The 11068-nt window shown below is 35.5% G+C and overlaps 1 protein-coding gene across 1 annotated transcript; it reads left to right on the top strand.

Annotated features, from left to right (window-relative positions):
• On the top strand, positions 1–5247 carry LOC119192348 (janus kinase and microtubule-interacting protein 1-like; the record flags this gene model as incomplete). Its single annotated transcript, XM_037446167.1, is given in 3 exon segments — positions 1–538; positions 3239–3352; positions 4890–5247. Coding segments are annotated over 3 exon segments (690 nt in total). The 3' UTR covers positions 5070–5247.
• Between the last annotated feature and the right edge of the window lie 5821 nt (positions 5248–11068).

Genomic DNA, 11068 nt, shown 5'->3' with positions numbered 1-11068 from the left:
AATTGGCAACGCGATCCCGATACCAAGACACGAAACGAACGTACAACGGTAGTTAAGCGATCCGTACGTGGTACGAGGTGAAAGACCGCGGACGATCGAGACAAGATTCCCGAGTTGAGATACCGAACCCGGTGACGTCACAATGGCGTCCACCGACACATCGACCGCCAGCAGTCAGATATCCGCCGTCGCAGCTGAGGAGCACAAGCGAACCGTCGACGAGGCATTCCTCAACAAGTTGAAAAGTCTCGTCGAGAGGTTGAGGCTTGAGAACTCGACCTTGAAGAAGTCGCTCGATGTCGAGCGGAGCGAGGTCAGAGCACTGAAGGCCCGACACGAGAGCACATTGAGAAACCTAAAGACTGAACACAGAAAGAAAGAGGAGTTCTTAGAGAAGCAACTCAGGACAGTATGCAAGCCTGACAGGCCGACAGAAGATGCACACTCAGGCAATAGCAGATTAGTAGAAATAAAGAAGTTGTCAATGGAGATTCAGTCTTTAAAAGCTGCGAACAAGGGTCTACAAGAAAAACTCAAGGTAATAGACATTATTTTTTAATTCACTAATCACAACAGTTTATTTTTCTACGGTGCATGTGCTCAATAATACAATAGAGAAACTGCAATATAATAGTGATATTTAAATCAGCAAAACTTTATATTTGTAGAAAATATGAACAAGAATTTCGATGATAAATACGATCGTGCTAATCAACATTCCAATTAGAAGTACAACAAAAATCTCTTGTAAATTTGTTAGGTTTAACGGCTTACGTTCCTTGTTGTCTGGAATGAAGAGTTTCCTATACAATGTGAACTCTTCGGTTTCCGTCCAATGCTGAGTGATTCCAGCTTGATTTAGATGGTGCAATATGTAGTCAAGTCGAGCTAAGTAAGGGCTACCATACCGCATTCCATAAACTATGGAGCAGGGCACTGGACAGTCGGAAACAACGTGGAATAAAGGTCTTCCATTCTTCATGTTAATTGGTCTCCTGCTTATGTAATTCGCATCACTTTTCCTCAATAATGTCGCATATTGCCATTCTCTTTCGTCTATAAACTCTTTGATTTTCTGATCGCTGAAAATTTCGATGCGACCTTTTAGTAGTTTGTAATAATCCTCGTCGAGGCTATTGTTGAAGAGTTTGAAGTCTCTGTTGTGAACTCCCAGGGTGAGATTTGTTTCCACTAAGTCCGGCATTGTGTTTATATCTGGTTTGTAGCGTGGATATGTTATTGCGGATGTTATAATGCCCTGAAACAAAACATTATATATATAATATTTGTTGTGAGACTGCAGATTATTGCAGATTTAATCTTCAGTTTCCAAGAACCAACATTCTTTCGTAATTGTTTCGACTTAAAAAAAATACTTAGTATTATTTTTATTACATTTAAAAGCCGAATACATAGGATTTAAATATTATTTATACTTAGGGGATGAATACTACAGTTATTTTATGTCTTATGCAATGGTCATAAAAGTCTCCTAGTTTTGAAAAAAAAGTATGTCAATTTCCTGTTTACAATGATAAAGATTGAAATGCAACATGGATTATAGGTAATACTTACATCAATTGCGCAGTTAATTACCAAAGAGTACACTATGATAATCAGAGCTACACTTCTGAAAGCAAATCCTAAGAATTTAATATCGACGGTTTGTCTTAAAAAGCACTTGATCAAGTCTAACATAGTAGACCCAATCGATTTGGTATCATTAATTTTCCAAATTTTAATCTCGTATTTCCGTACAATTAATGCAACTGTTATAAAGAAAACGAAATTAAAAGTGAAAGCGATAAGTATTTTAGTCGATATTAGGTACAGAGTGGTTGTGAACGTCGATTGCTTGTCCGATTTCTTGACCATGAAACACAATTCGTCTTGAGATAGAGGATAAGTCGTTTCAATATATCCATAGTACGTTGTTTTTAATATTCTAGAGCTTAGCTCTAAATCTGTGTATCCGTCTATTAGATCTGCTGTTACTCCAGTAGCTGTCCCATTGTCTAACAAATCGCCCACTGTATTACCATCTCGAGGAACTAAAGGCTTACAGGTTGCATTCAAATATTCCATTACAGTTGTAGTCAGCCTTGAATTACAAAGAATGGGACCAGTATCATCTGTAGTGTATATTTTCCTAAATACGCTCAAACGCAATTCATGTCCATAAAGATTGTTGTACTGCTGCGACAGGAAATGGCTTACGTCTTTAATGTCAGTGATTTCTTTCAATTGGTCGAAGTATGGATTGTAGTTGTACATCCTGAGTCTGCCTGACCACAGAACAAGAACGGAATTGGTGACACTCCTGCTCCATAGCAACTGGAAGTGGTTCTTCATGTAGTAATAGAAGTAACCGTCTATTTGTACTGGGATGCTAATAACGAATATAACTGCACTTCTTGGTTGGAAGACGCCCGTCCTTTTAAGTGCGTCAATGACGAATTCACTCGTATCTATATGAAGCATAGCTGCTGTGACCACGTACGCAGTTTGTCCGTGAATATTGTACCGAGGCTTGACTTTAGTTGTATTTGTATCTGGACATCCATTAAGCAATAGCACAGGATACCCGTCGCCATAATTCTCGGTGTATTTCAAGATTCTGTTCTCGAAATAAGTGAATTCGCAAAATGTGACAGTAAAGTACCATTGGTGGAAAGCATTGTAGATTTTTTCAACAACTTGACGAGCGAAATTCGCTTTAAAGTTAGTTTCTCTGTGGTATTTGAAAATTTCACTGGAAAGAGCACTGTTTAGGTTCAAACTTGAGTAAGTGTGGATAAGTAAAAAAACACACAAAATCTTCAGCATTTTGGTTGCGTGTGAAATATTGGCTGGAGGGCGTAATACTGAAATGTTTGAGGTCGTCTGACTTTAAAAGGATTCGAAATCATTAGCGAATGCCATCACGAGCCATTGTGTGCTTAATAGAAGCACGTCAATTAATGGATGGAAGGAAAACATTGTCGCCATTGCAATTGATGTCATGTGGAAGTGTTTTAGGGTCCGTGTATAACAAACCATCACATATATTTTCGTTTTACTTTTATTTTGTGTCATCATCCAAGTTTTATTCTCTAAATAGAAAATAGATTGTGTACCTGTTATTTTAAAATTTGTACCGTGATTTTAATACGGGATTAATTTGCTTATGAATTGTAACCTCGTGAAAAATACTGTATATTAATAGATTAAATTAAACTTTTTGTTTCTATGTGTACAGGTCGCCCAGGCGGCGGAGTGCGCCCGCGCGGCCGAGCTGCGCGCGCAAGCGGCCAAGCACGCCGCGCTCGAGCAGGCCGCGCGGAGAGACGCACGCGCACAGTGCCATAAACTGGTCAGTATAATATTATTATTCTATACCATGGCTTTTACCCGAACGGGGTCCACACAGAAAATAAATATTAAAATAAATAATTAAAAAAAAAAAACAACATACCAAATTATGATAATTTATATTTGAATTAAATAACTTAACTTTTGTAAATAAAAAGTGTTGCATGCTTCATACAATTAATTAATTGATAATGTCTTTTATATATACGTACTTAAATCTAATCTGTATGGAATTAAATAAAGCTCTATTATTACTATTTTACCCAATCTTTAGGCTAAGTTCGTTAGATACGGGTTTGAAACATTTCCTTTACAAAGTTAAATTCTGCCGTCGAGCTTCTACTGATAATGATATATAACGATCGCAAATTAATAGCAAGCGACATAGATAATATAGATAAACATCATATTTTGAATGTGTACATTAACCAATAACTATGAACCACATATAACTGTCAATATAACCTTTATTATCTAAATAAATGTGCCATCATAATAATTAAATAATGCCTTTCTAATAAATAGTAGATAAATACATATAATATTATTTATATTAGAAAAGGTTCATTTAATTCGTCTTTAATCGCTGCGTAGCTCTGCACATGTAATTAATCATTAGTAATCGAATGATCTAACCAGAAATGAGATATGAGCATCAAGAATTTCTTTAAGCCATACCACATTCAACTGTCTTGCATCAATAAGTGAAATTTTCTCAATCCAAGTCATTTACTTTCCCCTTTCCCTAGTTAGCGGTCTTTACCATTAATAGACGTCGCGGACTCCCTTTTTGTTTGTAATGGTATGACCAGATTTAATTAGCTGTCTAGTTATATTAATTATCATTAGGTTTAGGAAGGATTCTCCCGTCATGTGAAGAGTTTCTAGGTTTGGCGAATCAGCTTATTTATGAGTGACGTAATTAGGTATTTAGAGAAGTAAAAGGGAATTTAATTAGCAGGGGAAAGAAATCTATCATTGGGAATTGTAAATGTAGTAAGTAAACTCTCATTATGATGTGTGATTATTTATAAATTAAAAGTTAAATAACATTAATAGTACTTTAGATAGAGCGAGTTTCAGTTAGATATATTTTTGCTTTTTAAATGCGTCTCAGTTTGAAAAATATACTCTCAAAGTAAGCATCTACTAATTTTATAAAAATCTTATTTACTGTATACATTTTGGAAAAACTTAACGCCTGTTATTTATTTTATAGCAATTTTCGATTCACGTACAAAAGTATTTTTACAGGCGCAAGCAGAATACGATCGCGGCTATTATGTGCCGTTACATTGAATCAGGCGCTTTCTATCAGCAAGCTGTAGTGACTCGTATGTCGTGCTTTATTCTATATTACTTAGGAATTAAAAATGTATCTAATGCACCTCCTTCATTAATACATACTGCTACGTTTTATGATCGATGTAAAATGGGTCTTATGAATTCAAATATTATATTCATGTTTATTATCAAGAAATATAAAGTTGCATCGAATTAGCACTTTCGGGTTGTTACATTTTAATATTTTTTTCCAGCTGGAGGAAATAAAATCGAAAGAGCGGACCATCATACAGTTGAGACGAGAGGCGGCGCGAGCGGCAGCCGCGCAACAAAACGATCAGGTAAGTTCCAATCACCTATTCAATTGCAGTCTAGATTGTTTTGGATACTTTTTAGAACCCCACAGCATTTCTGTTATACTCAGATCATTTTAAACTCATATTTCGCGAGTGTAAACTGAACCAAAAATACTGTTAGAAATGAAAAATATTTTGATTGTTCACTTTGAAATGACTATAATTTTAATTAAGAAAGATGTGCTACAATTATTATGTGGTACATGTAGGTACAAATAATGTCATATCGCTACGAGCAAGCAAATGCACATGTTAGTGGTTTTGCTATTCGTAATTCGCAGGTATTATTTCTTACGAGAAGCTAGACTTAGTTCTAATCTCCCTATACCACCTTAGATTCTATGGTTGAGAATGCCTACGATAATAAATCTCCTTGTATGAAGTAGAAATAAGTTAACCAGGCCAGCATTATTCTGTCGAGAGACATAAACGTCTATATCGAAATTATAAAGACTTATATCAGTACTGAACAGAACTGAACATTAGATGTAGCGCAGCTTCTATTCTGTGGTAGATTAAAAAGTACTTATTACGCAAAAAAATCAAATTCTATCCTCAATAAGAAATAATGATCGTTTAACTGCGGTTTAACTGTTCCCTTCAAACATCGATGAGTCCTTATATAAGCTTCTTCTTTGAATTCTGTTAACTAATTCTTCAGAATTTTCACAGCTGCAAAATATAATGAATAAAGAATTTAACGTTCTTTATAACATTTCCTAATCGTATTTAAAATAAGTGTGTAAAGTCAAATATGCATTTTTGATATCTAATTTTAAGTGTAAAAGCATTTTATACCTAATACATTTTTTTTTAAATCTGCCATGGAAATTAGTTCGTCATTTTATTACTGGAAACAAAAAGTATTCTAGATAGGTCGGTATATTATATTAAAAAGTGAGATATAAATGATATATTAGTATATAAAGATTCATGATTACTGCCCAAGGGGCATGGTCTGAAAGCGTGAACTTCACGTCATTTCTACTTCCCAGTCTCCATCAGGCTATCGCACTTGCTGCACTCATATATTGTACCGATAATATAAACGAAATACGACTAAATTATTTCATTTTGTTTGAGGGTTATAAGTTATTATGGTAGTATTTTGGTAGCTAATCACGATGGCTAATAGTAAAATTACGTAAAGACGCGTCCCCAGAGGCAGAGGCCGTGTGAAAGCGCCGCGGGGCGGTTCCATCGCTTCCCCGGACTGACCAGGAATGTTCACAATTTCCGAGCCAAATTACTGGAGTTTGGGGCCCATTTCGTAATTTATGGCTGGCTCACCGGTGGTTAGTGACACGTAATCGTAATTGGGTTGTTTGTGTCAACGAACGTCAGGAACTTTGGACGGAGTTCAGTTTGTGGTTCGAAATAAAATATCTTTGATTTATTTTAATTTTAACGTGTTTAATGAGGTAGACTGCGTGACGAGAATTATGATATAATTTGCCTTATCAATCTAGTAGCGATCTCGGGTTGGTTTCTGTGAAGTTCTGGGTTCCATTCTGAGGTTATGCAGATTAAATTGCATGTTTTGCTATTCGATAAAAATCCTGTTTGACAGGGCTTCTTTCTGCTCATTATGAAAAAGCTCGTTACTCACACAATAGAACGCAACAGCTTGACCTAATTTGGATGGACTAATAAAGTTTCTCCGTATACATCCTTTTGAAAATAAAAGGTGGAAAAATATGTAAGTTATTAGAATCTTTATATAGATTTTCTATTTTAACTAAATGTTAATGATTGATATCATTAACTTTATTCTCTTTAATAATTAAATGGAATTACAAATAGGTATGCTATGAATTTAGCGTTATTTTATATAAGTATAGATAAGCAATAACAACAAGATGTTTTAACACAACCAATAATGATTTAAAATGTCAAAACGTCATGGAAATGTGAATATCTGTTTGTTTATTGTTGCCGTAAAATATGATTACTTCAGATTATAAAATATGAATAGTAGATCTATCGTCAATATTTATGGCTGGTTTGATAGTCACGAGCAGCGTCGCAGTTATAGATTCCAGAATTTATAAGAAAAACACAGAATAGATAATAATGACAGCTGGTAGCGTCACGCCGGTTACATAGAGCTGGAAATAAGAAGGCAATATTATCCATCCTATTGTTAAATTCACACACACACACACACATCACGCATTTATCCCCGAAAGGGTATGGCAGAGGCGCAACCAGGGCACCCACTTTTCACCAAGTGTGTTCCGTCCCATGATGTGATTGGGGGCGAGTCTATCGCGACATCGGGCACAAATCCTAGACTCTGGGGTGGTATAATGCGGAAAATCTCAAAAATCGCTTTTCCCGACCTGGGATTCAAAGCTAGGCCCTCAGAGGGCTGTCGTATAGCGCATGCAGTATAACTACATCACCAAGGCAGTCAAAATCAGTTTTTTCATTCAGTCGTTGTTAAATTCATCAGTCCTGATTTGCAATAAACTACTAAAATAAATAATTATATGAATACATATCCGTATTATTTTCACGAATTATCAAAAATATATTGTATTTAAATACTTATATTTTAAAAATGACGTATGGAGTAACCACTACCCACTAGTCACAGTAAGAATAAAGTTTGTATCCATTTATGTCGTTCAACTCACGTTTCCACCTATCTAGTAATTTTGTGATTGTCTATAAGCGTTTAGCGTGATGAAATAATGGTACAGACTACAGGGTAATGCAAAACATTCCTGACCTACGTTGTTAGTACCTACTTGGTAATGTTTCGCCATATTGCCTGGTAGATTTATAAGTCTCATATAGGTTTCTAGATGGCGCCACGGTCATCTCTGTTTCACATCGCGCTTTAGTTTCTCCTATTGATCTCATATTACCTCATATTTTTACGGCGTATTATGATTTTTTGAGCGATATCGATCATAGATTATGAAGCATTAGTCTCCGTTTGCCACATAGTAAAATGTATACTAAATAGTAGGTGTAGTAGGAGGAAGCAAACGCCTAGAAGGATATGCGAATTTTTTAAGGTGCTCTCCCTGGCAAAACGACGCGAAACCCGTATTATAGAATCTACTTGAAATTAATAAAACATACACGAACACACAAAAAAAATTGATAGATCTAAAATTTATCATTTAAAGATCGTAAATCTTCGCATTCCCGCCGTAACTCGTGCTCCAAAAATGCATTTTTTTTTTTTTTTTTTGTTGTATGTATGGAACAAATGCTCAAGGCTGTTTCTAATTTAAATGTATTCAGAAAAAAAAGTACAGTGCACTATCATAAACCGACATAATAGTTCAAATTGCTATAAAATCATTTTTTATCGTAGAGATTGGTATTCGAATTATAATCATTCATTCAATTACATTACCTACGTATTACCCAAATACATGTAACGAATGCTTTAAAAATATACTGATTCATCACTTAAAATGATACGTAATTGGCTTTAAGGAGGTCATCTTATTAAATTAATTCAACTTGTTGGTACAAGTTCATAGTCTACATAGGTCACATTCGAAAATAAAAAGAACTTTCCAAATCGGTTTCCATAAATGACCGAGTTCTAAGGTAACAAACATTAAAAAGAATATGTTTCGAATTGATAACCAACTCACCAATAAAATATACCTTCGCGTTGGCCATTTTCAGCACATTAGGTACAGATGCAGGTTTCTTCTGATAGAAGGTATTAATATTTAATATCATATATCTGCGTAGTAAATTTGAATCCAAATTCATCTAATTATAAGAAGCTAAGGAAACCTTCCGGAAATTTTTAAACCGCAAAAAAGTAAAAGATGAAATTACTCTATTCTCTTTTTTATGTATGTTTTTGACACTCTTCTGAATTTTTAATGATTTCATTATGTTTACGCCATGTTAGTTTTTATAATTTTACAATGTAAGTAGATATTGTAACTTTGACTTTTCGGACGACCAATACTCCATTCCCACCTAGCCATGAATGTTGCAGTCTTCGAAACGTCGCAGGAAAATTTTATATAAAAAACCGATAAAATCCGTAAAATAGTTTATTTCAAAGTCTTCTGAACCTTGTTATATTGCAATTCATAATTTAAATTGTCGCCGGTGCATTTTTTGCTTGTAAAAGCAACATTGTCGTGAGATTGGGAGTTTTTCTAAAGTGAGTGTACCGTTGTAGTGAATCAGGATCTGTGTTGTTTTCTATCTAAAATTTGTAGTGATATAAACGCTAGATAGAATAATAAATTATTTGTACAAACGAATGTGGAGCGGTGGGAACTTGTTTTGAGATGAAAATGATAATATTGGTAATTCTGAGAAATGTAAATTGGTTGGATGGCACACTGATTCTGCCATGATAATGTAGAGCAATATCACATAACCAAAAACTAAATAAAAATAAAAATCTGGCATGGTAAATGACTTTTATAACATGTGGAAAGGATAACGACCCCTTGTAAAGAAAGAACAGCATCCAATTCAAACCCGATAGAGTACGAGGTGATAAACAAACGAGACGGCTCCAGCACTGAAGAGGGCCACACAGGCACTAACAGGCAGGTTGTATAGAACCGAGCCGGGATGATAAAAAACCCGATTCATTATCATAGATCCGTGAGGCGGTCGGCCCGCGGCGGCCGCGCGACTCTCGCAGAGCTCTCGGTAGCGGCGGAGTGCGCTCGCGCGATCTCGCCACCAACCGACTACCGTCACTTGGAAACCGCGTCCCGTTTGAAAATAACGTTCGCCAACCCGTTCAAGTGTGTGACATTTGATTAAAAAAAAAGGTGCTTTAGTGTACAGTGGTAACTCTTGACTCGGTCGAGTCGTGTTAATCGTGATTTTTACACCCATCGTGGGACTGTTTCGGATTTACTTTCTATCGTTGTAAGTGGTTTTATTATTTCTCGTTATAGATTAGTAAGTCGGAGAAAGTACATCTTCACTATGGAATTCTGCATGGATTGTGCGTTAGTGCTTATTTGTTTTACAGTTATTAGTATTGGTGAAAGAATAAATTAATAATTCAAAATAATACTGTCGGACGCGTAGGCGATGTTCTTCAAACAGAAGCGTTTGCTTGGCCTAATCTCGATCTGATGGAAAGTACGGAGATGGTGTCGAGGATGTGACACGGTTATGACACGATTAACCATTGACATAAAAAAACTCGGTACTTAAGAGTTGATTCCTAATTAGCGAGAGCTAATAGCAATTGTTATCAACGGCGGTTCAATTGAACTGAAACGCATATTACCGCGGAATACCGGTATTTATTTGACAGGAAACGGTGTTATCGCCTAACGGTTCCTGCGTTATGTATATGTTTTATAACTGTAGAGTTAGGCTTTTTGTACGTGCCTATACCTGTTATCAAATTAAATAATGTACTTCCTTGTCTTAAATTGAAGTCGTACTTCGTCTTCTAAAAAGGTCACAGCTTTGTTGATTAAATCTGCAGTATTCATGAGGATTCCACTATCGCAATTTATATTTGTATTCTCAAAATAATTTATCTCTTGTCTGCACGTTATCGTTTTTTCGTTCATTTGTTTCGCTAATTTGAAAGAACTACTTGCATTAGATTCAAAGTTTTTCTGTAATTTCTTAATGGCTTTCTTAGATCATTATAAGACTAGACTATGATGACTTTAAACGTTAATGTCATGAAAACTTTCTGCTCTTATTAGCATCAAGGTTTATTTTTCTATAGACATCTTTCCATATTTACCTGGCTTCACTTTCATTGAAACGAAACAATCGCCTTTCGGTGTAAATTGAGTTATGAATGCGAATCATACTTGCTATTATATTTTATTAGATTTTCACGTGGGATGAGCTTTAGTGCCTCATTCTGTCTGTATTACCTATTACGACGAAACAGCTTTTAGTTAATTAACATGTCTATTAAATGATATTCTTAGTGAAGTAGTAAAATGTGACAATATTGTACATGAGTAACTTAGGGACAAACGCGGTCATATTATATTAGGGCCTAGGATTTGATCCACAGCGGGTTTGATGAGGATTATGGCTTTGATAAATATTTAGAGTGCAAATTACATGTGTCCAAATTAGTGGCTCCC

This window comes from Manduca sexta, unplaced genomic scaffold (genome assembly GCF_014839805.1).
Source record: "Manduca sexta isolate Smith_Timp_Sample1 unplaced genomic scaffold, JHU_Msex_v1.0 HiC_scaffold_2651, whole genome shotgun sequence".
Classification (NCBI taxonomy): domain Eukaryota; kingdom Metazoa; phylum Arthropoda; class Insecta; order Lepidoptera; family Sphingidae; genus Manduca; species Manduca sexta.
The sequence above is the reverse complement of the archived record's forward strand: the minus strand, read 5'-3'. Positions and strand labels throughout refer to the sequence as shown.